General features: G+C 46.7%; 1 protein-coding gene across 2 annotated transcripts; it reads right to left on the bottom strand.

Annotated features, from left to right (window-relative positions):
* Positions 1 to 2,172: 2,172 nt before the first annotated feature.
* On the bottom strand, positions 2,173 to 14,226 carry GUSB (glucuronidase beta). 2 transcript variants are annotated; one of them, XM_086762856.1, is made up of 12 exons: positions 13,990 to 14,226; positions 12,106 to 12,291; positions 11,475 to 11,656; positions 10,822 to 10,964; positions 10,106 to 10,293; positions 9,003 to 9,155; positions 8,010 to 8,188; positions 7,471 to 7,617; positions 6,213 to 6,297; positions 4,454 to 4,630; positions 3,671 to 3,806; positions 2,173 to 2,393 (listed from the first exon to the last, which is right to left on the bottom strand). In XM_086762856.1, exons 1-12 carry the CDS (start codon positions 14,224 to 14,226, stop codon positions 2,236 to 2,238), a joined length of 1,971 nt encoding a protein of 656 aa, XP_086618982.1. In that variant the 3' UTR covers positions 2,173 to 2,235. The 2 variants fall into 2 exon arrangements, with proteins under 2 accessions (XP_086618982.1, XP_086618983.1); XM_086762857.1 differs by having other exon boundaries at positions 12,106 to 12,287; positions 13,990 to 14,113.
* Between the last annotated feature and the right edge of the window lie 1,085 nt (positions 14,227 to 15,311).

Genomic DNA, 15,311 nt, shown 5'->3' with positions numbered 1-15,311 from the left:
TCTGAGCCTTAGAAACTGTTTTTAAAGTCAGTACTGTAATTCTGTTTCTAGAAATGTATTCAGTTGTGATTTTTGTTCAGAGACATTGTTTGTTAGCAGTAGAAGAGTTAAAGCACTTGGGTCCCCAGAGCTACCACTTTATAGAATCTTTGCAGCTTCATCGTGTCTTGCTGAATGTTGTGTGCACGCGGATGTGTAAAGGTTGAGCAGCATTGACTTGAGGCTTTAACTGTTTACAGTTCTTTAAGCAACATGCAAAAAAACCCCCGTCAAGTGTGTTATTTTTCTCACTTCCTGCTTTCCTTGGTTCTGTGGGTCTGCTTTAACTCCACTCCGACAAGATCACAAAGTACCTGGAAATTGCTGTATATTTTCATGGATTTGGGGGGGAGGGAGGGAGCTTTTGGGGAAGGGTTGGATAGGCGGGATGGGTTTACAATTGCACTGAGCTGTTAAGAACAAGCAGGAACTGAGACTCTGAAACGTGTGCTTACCGTACGTGTAGATATTAAACCTTTCATCCGTTTTGTTGGACCGAATGAAAGTAATGGCTTTCTGTTCTGCAACCGCAAGCCCTGTGTGTTCCCACAGGGATCTGAGCCCTAGTTTGTAATGCGTTAATAATGTCAAATCTTTATCTGTATTTTGATGTGGCAGCTGTTGGTATGTCTTGTCTGTTGAAATGGGAAGAAAATGTTTTTAAAAAAAAAAAGTCTAGAGATTGAGATGTTGAAATTACTTTCAAACACTGGTAGTGGGCTTAAATATGGTACTCGCTCTTAAACCATGGTACATTTGAGCAAGTGTCTCTTTACTGTGGATAGACTTTTATATTCTGGGGTTTTAGGTGTATAGAAAAACTGTAAACCTAACATGGTGTAACCATAAAGAATGTTGATAGTATATTTCTTCTTTTCCCTTAAAAACTCAAGAAAAATTGCTTTGAAGTCTGCGGTAAACATGTATGTCCTTATTCTGCATGCGGCAGCGTGGAAGGTGGTGTTGGCTTCTCATGTATCACATCTAAAGGAAAGAGAATTTGGCCACAACACAAGAGCAAATATTTTCTTTATATTGGCAGATGTTTTGGTCACTTTCCTGAGGTACAAGCAGAAGAGCCAGTTGCAGAAAAAGTAGTCATAGCAGCAGTTTCGCACAGGCTCTGTGAATTAGAGTAATGAAACTACATAATTGTGCCAACTTCCAAAATTTAGTAGGCAGCCTCCAATCTTGTTATTCTGCTATGGGTGACGCTGCTCTCAGGACAGTCCTGGGATGTTGCCGTAAGAAGGCTGCAGACTGAGTGTTCTGAGCTCTTCTGTGAGCATTGGCATAATCTACTGCGGTCGAAACCTTGGCCTTTGGAGTCCTCCAAGACTGGTGTGCAGCCTGAAAGGGACACTACTACACTACGCTAGTCTCAAGTAGTGTGTGCACATTAATTTACACATCACCCTACCCCAGAATGCTTCAGGCCACTATCAGAAAAGCTCAGCTCAAATTTACCCTCTAGACTATTATTACTGTAGTGACTGTTTAACATGAAGGAAGCCCTTCCACGGTGGAAGGTAAAACCGCATTTGATAGCGGCAGTTCTGGTACTGTGATTAAAAGAAATAGTTTTAAACAAGGTTCAGTTAATGTACCTACATATCTAACGTATCGCACCTTGCTGCTGAACTGGAGTGTGTTGGGTATCCACACAGAAGTCGTGGTTCATACACTTCCTGAATGCTGTGAACTCTCAGAATTTCTCAGCCAGCCACAATACATTCTGTCCAATAAGAGAAACTGTATAAATTGTGCTCTTCAGTAATTCTGTGGACAATTCACTGTGATCCGAGTAGTATAACTGTTAGGGGAGTATAACTGGAAAACCTCATTTGCATTGGAGGGGTGTGATGTTCATTTAGAGTGACTTGGATTTTTCTGAAGTCTTCAGTATTGATTTGTATCCTTTTTTTTTTTTTGGCCATAAACAGATACCTCAGTCAGGATCTCTAACTTCAGCTCCTTGAAACTGAATACTCATTTTACTACCTGAAAACAGGAAGCTTACAGACATGCTGAGCATAGGAAACTAGTGTTTCTGATCTGCTTTGTATCATAATAACTACTTCAGGTGGACTAGAAATTGCATTAGACTTGCAGGACTTGAGTCAGGCATAAACATTATTTAAACAAAAATTTAATGAACAAGTTCAGCATAGTAGCCAGCCACTATACCTTTTGATTTCATTTTACAAAGAGGGTATGTGATTTTATTATAGGAGGAAGACAGCTTGATTCATTTGCAATCTTCCAGTATCTTTCTCTAAGAACAAAGGCAGCTGATTTCGGCTGTCGTTGGCGCGTAAATATTCCTTTCTTGTTCCCCAAAACACGTGTGGTCCCTGTAGAGAAGTTATAAAATAAAGCAAGTATGTGTAAAATGCTCTTATCTCTCCTGCTGTGAACTCTTACAATGTATGTACTAAATCAGGTGAGGTGGAAGAGACCTATGCACTTTCTTCTACACATAGTCAGGTACAGCAGGGAACTTGGCAGATGTAATTTGTGTCATCTTAGCAAGATTAATTGATGTAACTGAGCAATATAGCTGCACTTCATTGTATTTACAACTGATAAGTCAATGCCAGTTAATTCAGGTGTGCCCATTAACTTGATCAGTATTGTATTTACAGCAGATGTTCCTTCTGCCATTAGCTCCACCTTGAAATTGGATGGTGGAAATGTTGATTGCCAGCTGTTTGACTGTACTGTCCTTTAGTGGTGTCCATATCCTTTTTGCCTGTTTTAGTTTTGTAGGAAACCAGAAAAGATGATTGCAACATGTAGAGAGACTGGAACTGCATATGTGTATGTGAACTTGTCTACATTTTCTCCATCCTCCTACAGGAAACTAATATTACTTTTGACTGCTTTTCTGGGATGACTTAGCTTTCCAATACCTATATTGGTGCTCTACAGGTTACTCTTAATGGTGTTTCCCTGCCTGGAATTAACACTGACTGTCCACCACCCTAACTCACTGCAGGTGGCATATGCATAACTAGTTCCTTACTGAGTCTCCTTCCGAGTTGTAATCATTTAATTTCTGTGTGACTCTCTGCACTGTAGATTAAGTAACACCGCATACTTTGTGAATGCACTTATTTATTAATAGTGGATGGAGTGTCACGATAGACAGTTGTCTACCTGTGTGACGTCTGGTTCTCTATTGATAAACCTCTACCGAGTTAATAATACAATATTTAAGGTGCTCTTTTAGTAAGGGCAGTTGTAGATGAAATATGAAGCGAGTGAGACATCCCTAATAGCTAACTGAGGCTCTGATTGGAGGGATGGCCAAGAAATAAAGTCCTCTGGGCCTGCTCACAAGCTTCGCTTGCATTCTGCCCTAGTGCACAGTGTCGTGTTCTGGGTAGCATCTTTACAGGTGGGACATCTAGGAACTCAGCCGAGAGAGAGGATGCATTAAGTACAGGCAGGACCTTCCCTCTTGGCTCTGGTCATGCTGGACTTTGTCACCGAAATCGTCTTGGCTCTGTCTCTGTAAGCAGAGGGCCCTCTTGTCCTACCCTACAGCACAATACTCTTTGTGTATCATAAACCATTTCAAACTTGCAGGGAGGATGGAGAGTTGTTTAGAATATAAATACAAGCTTACCTTGATTAGTCATGAAATCAGCAAAATTCCATATGAGCTCCCCAATCACATACTCTTTCCTCTTTTTGTCAAAAACAGAATGGTACTCTCTTAGCAGAGCTTTCTGGTACTCCTCGCTGAACATAAGAGGGGGATCCTACAGCCAGGAAAAAGAGGTGGCCTTGAATGAAGGTGACAGTTAATCTCAGCAAAGGCTCCATCTTGCTACCTTCCTGTTTATTGGGGACCTGCTTCCTGAAAACAAGCTTTCCAATTGCTTGCTCTCTTCATTCCTGCTGCATTAACAATGGCTATTTAGTGATGATTAGCCACTACTGAAATTACAAGGGGAAATGCATATAAATACAGTCGTAATGCCAGAGATATTTGGAGAGGGGTGTCCATGGTTTTGCTTGGTAATGGTGCTTTATCACGACAGGGACAGGAGTGCCACTCCCTTCTGTGCAGGACAGCATCATGAAATGAATGTCCACTCTCCAGTGTCGTTATCTTACGATGAAGCATTTTCTACAAATGCCAAAGTACAAGTTTTAGAGCACTCAGTGCTTCTACTTAAAGCTAAAAACTTCTCTTTAGGTAGAATAACCTCTGTTAGTCAGTGGCAAAGTTCATTGATTTCAGTGGAGCAGGATTACAGTCCTGGAGTCTTTTGGACACTTAGAAGCTAATGCATCTCAAAACTCAGTAGTGAGGCTCAATGGCACCCATCTCTTCTAATTAAGTTTTTCTGACCCTCTAAGAAGAGTAGTGCTTTTTTCCAGCTAGGGCATCTGTAACACTTACACTGTGAAGTCCAGGAACTGAGTCTGCTCCATATTCACTCTGGATAATGGGTTTTTGGTAGTTTTTATACCAGTTCTCAAACTGTGTTGTGAGTTGTACTGGAATAACTTCCAGATGGCCTGGGTCATGATACCAGGAATAGTAGCTATTTACACAAATTACATCCACGTAAGGAGCCTACAAAAAACAAGGTGAGAGGGTTTTGTTACACAGCGCAGAGTAGGCAACCTTCACTCATAAAGCTTAATTCTCCTTTTTGTTCATTTAGTGGAATCCAGTTTTGTTACACATAGAATAAAGTATTTTTCCCCATCACTCAGGCCCTCTAAATGTGACATCTTTCCCAGGTGAAAAAAAAAGCAGAATAAATTTAAGAAGCTAATAGCATTAATTTGACATTTTTCTTACAGACTTAGGAAGTCACAGCAAAGAGTTAGACAAAATCAACCCATTTCATCCTCAGGTTTGTTAGTTTTTCAGTTAGATGTCTCTGGCTGCTGGTACATTTGGATGTACTGTTTGAGTATTGGAATGTGATCATTATCAAGTTAGTGGTCAAATATTTTGACTAGCAACTAAATTTGTGCATCAATGGTGCAATACTAAGACTAAGCATTCTGCAAGTTATATGCCATTTCTGCCATGTGGACAGTATGATAAAAGGGCACAAAGCCCACTAAAGAGAAAGTGATGTTGTATGTAACTTGTTCAATGTTCTCTTAACATGTTTTGTAATAAAAGAGAAAAAAAAGTTCTAATATCACATCAGCGTATGAGATCTATTCTTTGGTTTTGTTTCCCTGTGTCTCCTCAAGTCAGAACACGCTCGTGGGGATGGGATATCAAGAGTCATTGTGTACGCGCCTGACGCAACAGTGATATCCCAGAGCCAGATCTCTGCTGGGCGCCTTCAGAAGAATTAAGGCCAGCAGTTTTATTTTCCTGGGGTGGGGAGGAACAGACATCTGAGTTACAGAACGGTGTTCCTGCTAGTTGTAGGAAAGCTTGAAAGAAAACTACAGTGTAACCTGTAACAGGGATGTGGTAGGATCATGCACCTACAAACTCACCTGCTAGACGTGTTTATTGTACACTAGTGACAGGTATTATAAAGCCATCCTGAAAAATGAAAAATTACATAGGAACTACCCCAGAAACAAATCTATGTGTGCTTAAAGATCCTTAGTTCATGCTATGGCCAGCTTCAGGCACAGACATCCACAAAGAGTGTCTTTTGGCTATTTATACAGCTCTAGGACTTTAATGATGAACAATCTAAAAGCTCTTATAGCTTCAACATTAACAGACATCTGCTGAAGAAGATCTAGAGCAGTTTAAAGCAGGAATTAAAGCAAAGCTTCCTTCCTTTAGACTTCCACAAGGGGTGTTGCCATTTTAAAGAGGTTTAAGCTTTGGTTTAATTGCAAGTGAAAATCCTGAGCATTAGTAAACACAGTCACTGAGATAGCAAAGCATGACAATGTTAATGGAATCCAGGGCTCTGATCTTGCATACTTTAGACAAAGAGCTGTTGTTCTCTTTTGGTTTTACTTCTTTTTTTCAGCTGGACTACAACTACAGGATAAGGTGCTTTGTACTAGAAACAAAAATGTAAGTTTTCTTCTGCCTTTCCCTGTTAAATATCTCCAGTAAACTTAGAGAGGCAGGGGAAAAGGACCATAAAAGAAATTACACGAGGAAATGTAATGTATGAATTAAAAAAAAAAAAAAAAAAGGCTAGAAAATAAAGTGAACTTACACCACGATCAAGAGCGTAATTAGCCTCTGTCACAAAGGTTACTGGTCTGGAGGGATCAAGAGCTTTAGTGTGAGCTATCACTGTCCTGTTTGCAAACAGTAAAGCGAAGAGTTCAACAGCATGGAGAAGCACAGCCCCATTTCCCCAAGCTCTCTGTCCTTCCACCCTCCCCTCAGACATCTGGAGCTGCTTTTGTTTTAGCAGACAGAGTATTTTTAATTAAATACTGCAGGATAGTTAGTGATAACCCACTATAAAGCGCCTGCAATTCTAGCCAGTTCTGCAGAAGTATAAACATCATGGCAAAGAGACTATCTGTCACAAAGTTGGTTGCTATCCCACCTGAAAAAAGACCGGAGTGGAAGTATACCAAACATGGGCACGTTAATTTATCTGTTGGTGCTAGCGGCTTGGAAGTTGGAGAAAGGACAGTGAGTTGGAAGACAAAAATGTAAGAAGGGTAATGGGAAGTTTCTGAAGAACTCTTGGGAAGTGTTCCTGCAAAAGCACGAGGCCCTAACCCAACACCACAGCAGGCAGAGCGTTCACAGGTTGGCTGCTTTTGAGGAAACTGAACAAGAGAGAGGAGACGGAGAATGGGAGGCTCAAATTCTGCTGCTACCTTGACGTTGCAGGAGGGTGGTGGATCATTCTGAAGAATGAAAACTCACAGTTACCTCTTAATGCAATTAGAGCTAACAGGGACAGTCTGCTACCCCTTTACAGAGAAGACTGTTAGCTATCCAAAGCTTAAATCTCTCTAAAAATAAAACCAAGTGGTCTGTAGGGACTAAAAGCAGTGGCTTTGAAGTGAGGTGTCACAATCCCCTGCAGAACAAATAACTAGCACTAACTGAAGAACCTTGTCTTCAGAATTAAAGGCCAATTATTTTACAGCTTTGCTGTAATTCTCAAAGAATTTAGCACTCATCTTCCATTGGTAACAAGGAATATCCTGTTCCCATCAGGTCTGCTTTTGCTTGACCCTTAGGTCAAGAAGAGATGCTTAGACCAAACGGACTCCTGGTAATTTTGCAGAGGCTTACTGGTTCAGAAAAAGAGGTTTAGACTGTTGTGCAGTTCTGAGCATTAGTCCAACACATGCAGCCGTTACACTTTGCATCTGTGGATACCGTTTCAGTGTTCCCAAAAAATACCTGCCCTCTCTTTACTATTTCTCTGTGCCATGCCAAAGGAAGAAGATGCATCATCTGCCAAGATTCAAGCCTCAGCTCTGTGTACATGCAGATGCACTTACTTAAAGTAGTAAGCTGCTGGGGGCAGCTCCGATGCCGGCTCGTTGGCTACTGACCACATCACGACTGACGGCCTGTTCTTGTCCCTGCGGATCAGCTCCTCCATCACAACAAGATGATGCTGCAAGGACTTGTTCCCAAAGCTCTCGCTTAAAAACAAAAAGAAGCAAGACCTGGTGAGCGTAGAAATTCCATCCCCTTTGCTTTTCCCCATGAAAACTCAAGCTCTGGGGGTGTTTAAGCACAGCTGAGCCTTGACACTGAATATGGTTTCTGCCCTCTTCCCCCAAAACCTGCTACACAGTTCAGGGCCGTGGCTTGAGCTCATTAATTGAGCCAGACCAAATGACATGATGACCACGTGGCAAAACGCCCTCCAGTTGCCCAACCTCACTAGGCACATGTGGCGCAACGGGCTGATTTCTAAATAGAGCAAAGTACTTTCATTATCAGGACAACGGGCACCGTGGGATGGGAGGAGGACGCTGTGGCAGGGACGAACATGGAAAGAAGGGGAAGGGTCCTCTGAGCGATTGCTTACGGCAGTTTAATGCCCACTCCCGGGCACTCGTCAATCACCACGATGCCGTAGGCATCGCACAGGTCCATGATCTCCTCGGCGTAGGGGTAGTGGCTGGTGCGGAAAGAGTTCGCCCCCAGCCAGCGCAGCAGGTTGAAGTCCTTCGCGACCAGGGCCCAGTCGAGGCCTTTGCCACGGATCTGGAGGGGAGACAGACATCGCACCCCATCACGCTGCCGGCCCGGGGCTTCTCCTCACATGTTAGCGGGGCACCACCGCTTTCCTTCTTGCTCCCAGAGCGTTTCCAGCCTCGGGTACCATTTCTAGCTGACCGCACCACCTCTCCCTGCAGTGTTTTGCCTTCCTGCCACACGCCCACGCAGACCCCGGGTGTCTGGAGAAGCAGAGGAGATGCTGGTCGCAGCCCAGCTGCCGGCACGGCTGCTGCCCGCCATTTCGGGGCGGAGCCCGGGCCGCCCTCTCCCTCCCTCCCACAGGTGTGACCCATGAGGCGGGCTGGGGAGCACGGCGGGAGGGAGAACCCTGCGAGCCCGCGCTCCCCGGAGGAGCGGCCCCACCCGCCCCCGGCTCAGGGCGGGACGGGGCGGCCCTGCCCGGCGGGGACGGAGCCTCCGGCGGGGCTGCGGGGCCTCCCTGTGGCCGGGCCGCGCCTCGCAGGCCTGCGGATCCTCCGCGGCTGCCTCCTCCCACGCCGGAGACTTTGTTCTCGGCCTTGCCCGGGTCTGGGGAAGCAGTGAGCAGCTATTTCTGACTGGAAGCCGTGGCTGGAGGGGCGGGTAGCTGCCCTGCCAGCACACCCCGGGCCCATCTACGTGCCCTGAGAGGGATATTAGGACCACGGCTGAACTGAGCCCCCTTAATACTCCCAGCCGGGGAGAAAGATGTGAGGAAATGGCCCCTTTGTGCGGAAAGGGGAGGCAAAAGCAAGCGCTGCCTCAGCAACGCGGAGCAAGGCGCCATTGGGTGCCCCCGCCACAGGTGCCAGGCACTTACGTCTGCGTCTTCGTGCTTGTTGACGCCGTGGAAGTAGAAGGGCCTGCCGTTGATGAGGAACTGTGTGCTGGTGACGTGGATGGTGCGGATGCCAACCGGGAGCAGGTACACGTCCTCCAGCAATGCCCCGTTCACCTGTGCCTGCATTTTCACCTGGATTTCCAAAGAGGAGATGCGAGTGATGTGCTGGGCTTTGCAAGGATGCCCTGTCCTCCCTCCCCCTTGTCTGTAAGGGGTATCCTGACCGTCCGTCCCTTTCCCAGCCCTGCCTCGGCACACGGCCTGCTCCTCACCGCTGCTTCAGCCACCTCTTGTGGTCCCCGTGTACCTCTTCAGGGAAGGAGTAAGGTCTAACTACACAGATAATAGAAATCCAAGCTGGGCAAGTTGAAGGATGACACATGAGTCCTGGGATGACCCTTCTGGACCTGTTCACCCCAAGAGCTTCGATTTTGTTTCCTCTTACTCATCGGGGCCATTTCATCCCCCCGGGCAAGGCTGCAGTACACCTTTTCTGCCTTGCATCTTCGTATCAGGCAACGACTGAAATGTCATCTGCTCACAAGAGCTATGAACCTGAGTCCCTGCAAACTCATAGCTGCTCATCTGCCCTAATTTCTGCATCTAAATGTCAGTACTCGTCCTTAACTCACACAGAGTCTTCCTGACTTGTGCTAGTGACACTGAACTCTTGTCTTGCAGAGTGGGAAGAAAGCTCATTGCATGGCAAAGCATGTGGAAGAGGTTAGCAGCCTGCTCCTCAAAGACTCTCCGCTTTTGCGGTATCTCCTCCCCTGTATCGTCTCAAACAGTCCTTTTGCAAAGGATGGAGTGGGCCCTAAACGTGAAGGGCAAGAATCTGAGAGTGCATGTGTGCATTTCGGGCATGCCCTCCTCTTCTCACTGACAGACCTTTCTGTTCAGCATCCCGGGAGCTGGCAAAGCATGATTTGATTACTCTACAATTAGCAATGCCACTCCAGTCACGTGAACAGGATCCGTGGGAGAAGATGAATACAGAAGATGGGCCATATTGGCAGCTCCTTAACCCTGTTAGACAGTCAGAGAAAACACATAGAGAAAGGAAGAAATATCACTGTTACCTCTAAGGAGTAGCGGTATCCAGGGTTCTCGTGCATCAGGTAAGGCCACCAAAGATTTGGGTTCAGGACTTTTAGCTCTCCAGCTTGCCCCTCGCCTGTAGCAACCACTTTCCCTTCTTGGTCACGTAAACTCAGAGACAAAGAATAGAATGTGCTCCCAACAACCGACACCTGATACTGCACTATTGCTGGTTCAAAGGAAACAAAAAATAATCAGAGACTGCCACAAAAGGAAAAACACATGCATCAAATGTTGGAGGGTTTTCACATACAGCATTAAAAATGAGGGAGATGTGGAACAACAACAGAGTGGCGTGAATTGAATGTAAGAAACGTGACCTGTCTGTCTTGAGGTCTAGAAGTTTCCAGCAAGAACTGTGTATCACACAGCTCTGTTACTTAGAGATAATCGTGCTTTAAGAGAGAAGACTGCCCCTACTGACAAATTCTACTTTGATAAACACCTGATCATCCTTTCACTTTAACAGCTGTTTCTTGCAAGCACTTTTTTTTTTTTTTTTTTTTTTTTTTTTTTACTGCTTCTGAACTCTTTACCATACTCTTGCAGCTGCTGAACTGTGCAATAGACCAGCTCGGGTTCAAGAAAAAGCCACTACGAAACAAATTTAATCGGACTTTTGCATGATATTTTCTCTGCTGCCCTCATCATCTCCATCTGGGGACTGAGGTAGCTGCTGTAATCGTTCTGGACCTACCAATGCTCTCTGAGGACGTAGTTGTCACAGTAATATCATCTATGTAGACAGAAGGAGTGGTGTAAAGTACAACCGGGCGATGGATTCCAGCATAATTAAAGAAATCAAACCTGATGTTCTGTACAAAATAGTTCTTGGGATACCTGAGTGAGCAAGACAGGAGAAATGGCTACGTTACATTTCATTGCACAAGAACTGAAGGCAGCGTAGGGATGCTCGCAATGTAGAATAGTCATGTAAAAATAGATGCTAGCTGGGAAAATCATCTTTACAGCAGGATGGATCTATCTCTCAGTAGTGCTACTGCCGCTACACTGAAGGGAATTACCAGCTAACAAACATCTAACACACTGAACAGGTTTGATCCTTCAGGAGAGCTGGTACTTGCAGTTTCCAGCTGAACTCAAGCTTCTCAAATCTGCCATTGATTCAGCTCGGCAAATCACTTAATCTCAGTTCCCTGTGTATAAAACAGATGCAATAACTCGGTGCAGATTCCTCGTAATACCGAAGCCTAAACTCCTCCCTGCTCGACTGATGAACTTCAGCATAAATGTGAGTTGCTCAGAGGGTCTTATGAACCAGCAGCCGAATAAATTCCCCTTCTCTCATCCCTGGGATAAGCTCAGCGGTACAGCGCTTTAGCAACTCACTTTGTTTTGTCGTTCATGTACTGAATTGTCCCCGGAGGCAGAGTGTGGGGCGTCAGAGTGTTGTTGAGCGCAACAGTGATGCGGCAGGGGATCCCTGGGCTGCCCTGGACGATGCTGCTTATATCTGCCTCAAAAGGGAGGTGGCCCCCTTCGTGCTCCACAACTTGCACTCCGTTGACCCACTGCAAGAGAAGACACCCATGAGCCCAAGAGGTACAGTTGCTGTTTATTTTTTTTTTTTGTGGCAAGCACAGTGGGGAGAAGGAAAGGAGCCCAGCAAAGGGCAGTCAGGATTCCCAGTAACACTGAACCTTGTTCTGGGCTCTTGCTCCTCAAGAGCCCAGCCCTTCCTTTACAGGGAGCTAGGTTTGCGTCACCTACAAGCAAGTGTCTCTGAGAGACACGGGTTTGGGCAGATCCCGTAGCAAGGAAATGTTGTAGTTACTAGTCCAGAGAAGAGAGACTTGGGAAACACGGCCAAGTTTTGGGCTGGAGGAAAAGAGCCAAGAGTTAAGAAAATAGGAAACTGACAGAAAATCTAGGCAGAGATGTGTTTGCTGAAGAAGCCATAGGACAGATTTTAGTGCAGTGTGATTTTGGGAACACATGGACAATCTCCTGTGCAACGTACCACAACGGAGTAGTAATGGGCGCTACCGAAACGGAGCACCACTCTGGTGGTGTCATCCTGAACCCAGCGGAGGGGAAGCAGCACCTCTTTCTCATACCAAACCCAGCCGATGTAGTTCTCCAAGCTGGGGTCTTGAGTGATATCGTTGAAGCTGGCAGGCACTGGCATGTCAATCACAGGACCTGTCTGGCAAGAATTGAACAAAAAGGGAGGGAACAGATCATTTAAAAAAAAAAAATAAATTTTACTGTCTTGGCTGTTCAACCTGTACTGCTGGAGGTATCCCCTTCCGCTGACAGCCTTACAATCCCTTTGCCAAGTGGAAATCCTTGGGAAAAGCTGTTTGCAAACTGATGTGGTCTGTCACATGTCCTGTACGCGTCCTGCCTGACACCAGGCCCAGGAGCCTGCCTGTTCCTGCAGGAAGCAGCTGCTCATATCTGTTTCCCCTCCGGATTTATGACAGGGAAATGTTTTTATTAATGGCTCTGCTGTTGTGGAATCTGAGAAGTGAGAGGAAAAATAAATAAATGCCCAAGTCGTTGTTTTAGCTTGGGACTTCCCACAGACTATAGTTTCTCCTGCACAGCTCTGGCTGTTTGGTGAGCAATGCTGCTGTTGAGGTGTCAGTTCACCGGTGCGGGGTGCTGCTTGTCAGGCTAAGAGCTGTAGCAGAAAGGTGGCAAGAGTCAGATATTTAGGGCCAGATCCCCCAGGGAAGGTCGGTGGAGACTGTCTGGGATGAGTCCAGCCTTTCTCACTCCCTGAAAGCAACACAGATTCCTTAGGATGACAATAAAGTCAATGAATGTGCTTATTTTTAATGTAAGCATTACAGGCAGGCAGTGTTGTGATGCAGTCAGCACTGAGGTGACCGGATGCCATTGCAAGATAGAGCTGTTCGTTTTTAGCACCTGCTGCGCTCGTGATGTTGCATGAACGAGCGCGGCAGCAGCTTCCCCTTTCCTAAGGAAGCCTTTCCACGGAGAGCGGAACGAGGAAGGTTTGGTCGCCCAGGGGTGAGCATCATGTGCGCGGCTGACTCAGCACTGAGCGGTACCGGCACTGCAGAGAAACTCAACGCCTTTATCAGACATCAGAAAATCCTAGCAGGAAAATCCTTGTACTGTGAAGTGGATTTTCAAGTATCTGATACAGGATAACCCTTGACTGGGATGGCCATAACGTGTGTCTCCTTCAGGGAGATTCTCTGATGTCTAAAGTGGGTTGAGCATACACATCTAAGCCACCCTTTGCGGGGGCATAGTCCAAGATCCCTCTCCTCTGTTTCTCTCTTTTAGCAAAACTTCTAGCAGCATGGTGTCTTTCAGCAATTCACCCCTTCCACAATTTGGAAAAAAAAAAAAAAAAAAAGGCCAAAGGGCCAAAACAGAAGCGATGAAGGACATATACATTTTATGCACAGAATACATCACTTCTTTCTTTTAGGCAATGGTGTTAATTTCCTAACGCATTTCTCTTGCACTAGAACTTGCTTATCTGCGCGGGGCTGCTTTCCCATAAATAACGAGAGGGCCCTTCCCAGGCGGGTTTTGGGTTATTCTGTGCTGCTGGCAGGTACATGTGCAAGGTCAGCCTTGCTCTTGCAGCACAGGGCTGTCTACGGCGGCTAACGGTGGCTGTAATTCATTCCAATGCTTTCTGGCCTAATTAGAGGCTCGCTAATTAGCAAGCCTCTTCAGGAAAAAACCTCTGCAGGGCGATGGGGGGAGGGAGGGGGGGCAAAGAGCGGCCGCTCCCCGCAAGCCGGGTGGGGAAGGAAGGGGGAGACGGTGCTGCGGGGAGAGGAAGGAAGCCCGCTCCCTTCCCGGGAGGAGAGCAGCCCCCTGCCCCGGGGAAGGCGCCGCCCGCCCCCCGCGGTACCTCTCGGAGCGGCTGCCGGTACCAGCGCTGCGCGAAGCCGGCGTCTCTGCCCGGCGAGAAGTCGGCGCGGAAGCTCCAAAGACCGCCGAGCTCTTTCCTCTCCCGGGAAGGGGTCTCCCGGGGGTAGAGCATCCCGCCCGGCGGGGCCGCCGCCCGCCCCAGCGCCAGCAGCAGGAGCAGGCGGCAGCCCCCCGCCATGCCGCGGGCCACCCCGCCGCCTGACGCTGCCGCCGCCATCTTGGTTGTGGGCAGTGCCCGACCGCGGGGCGGTACCGGCGGGGGCGGCTCCCGGGGTGGTGCGGGGAACGGGTGCTGTCGGATGGGGCTACAAGCCCCTCCGGCCAAAGCCACCGGTAGCCTGGCATAAAAACACTTGCAGGCGTTGGGTTGTGTCCAGGATTGCTGGATTTCCGGGGCGGGGGGTGGCTTTATTTTATTTATTTACTTCCTCGCTTACTTATTTACTTTTATTTATTTTCACAGTCGCTTGTTGAAGCAGGAGGCAAAGAAGTTGTTGGAAATGGCAAAGCAGAGCGCTGGTGACCAGGCAGCATCCCGGGGAGACAGGCGGGAGGGGGATCTCCGCCTCTGTTGAAAAAAAAACAGAGCTGGGACGTGTGGTAACATCTCCTGTTCAAACCACCTCCCTCAGAACCTCGTTAGGAATAAAGCAGGATGGAGAAAAATTTCATAGGGGCAAGGGAGGAAGGAAATGCTATTGGATTGGTTTTAATTTTACATTTATTTGCAGGCTGTGTTTGTTTCCTGGCTGGGAACGTGTACCTCCGTGTGCAGTCAGCAGCTGTCTGTATCTGATTCAATTACAGAAGCATCAGCTCAGTTTATTGCAGGGCAGCAAAAGCCTCCGTGACACATAAGAATATCAGAAAGATGGAGGGTCAAATGGGGACTACCAGTGATTATGAACTGTTTATTTAAGCAAGAGATTGAGATGTGATAATCTGCTAGAACCACCTTCTTTTTTCAATCAGCAGGGCCACACGTTGCTCAGCGCTGACCCCCAAGATCCTGAACAGTGGAAGCTCCGAACAAGCGAACGTCTAGTCAGCTGAGTGAAGGTACTGACCAGGAGTAAGAAAACAGGGAGAAAGCTTATGTGAGGAAAGAAAAGAACTGTGAGCTGGGGAGGAAGAGATAAGATGAGCTCTTCTTCCGAGTCTGTTGGTGTTGGCTGTTGCTGTCACCTTTCCACCTGAGTTAAGTGTACATAATTTCCCTGCCACGGCTAACTTGGCTGGAAGTTGAGATGAATGTACTAAACCAGAGAAACATGGCAGTAAGCAGCAGGGGACTCAGGAACT

Source organism: Chlamydotis macqueenii, chromosome 19 (assembly GCF_036417535.1).
Source record: "Chlamydotis macqueenii isolate bChlMac1 chromosome 19, bChlMac1.mat, whole genome shotgun sequence".
In the NCBI taxonomy this organism is placed as follows: domain Eukaryota; kingdom Metazoa; phylum Chordata; class Aves; order Otidiformes; family Otididae; genus Chlamydotis; species Chlamydotis macqueenii.
Note: the sequence above shows the minus strand (reverse complement) of the source record. Positions and strands in the feature narration are given on the sequence as shown.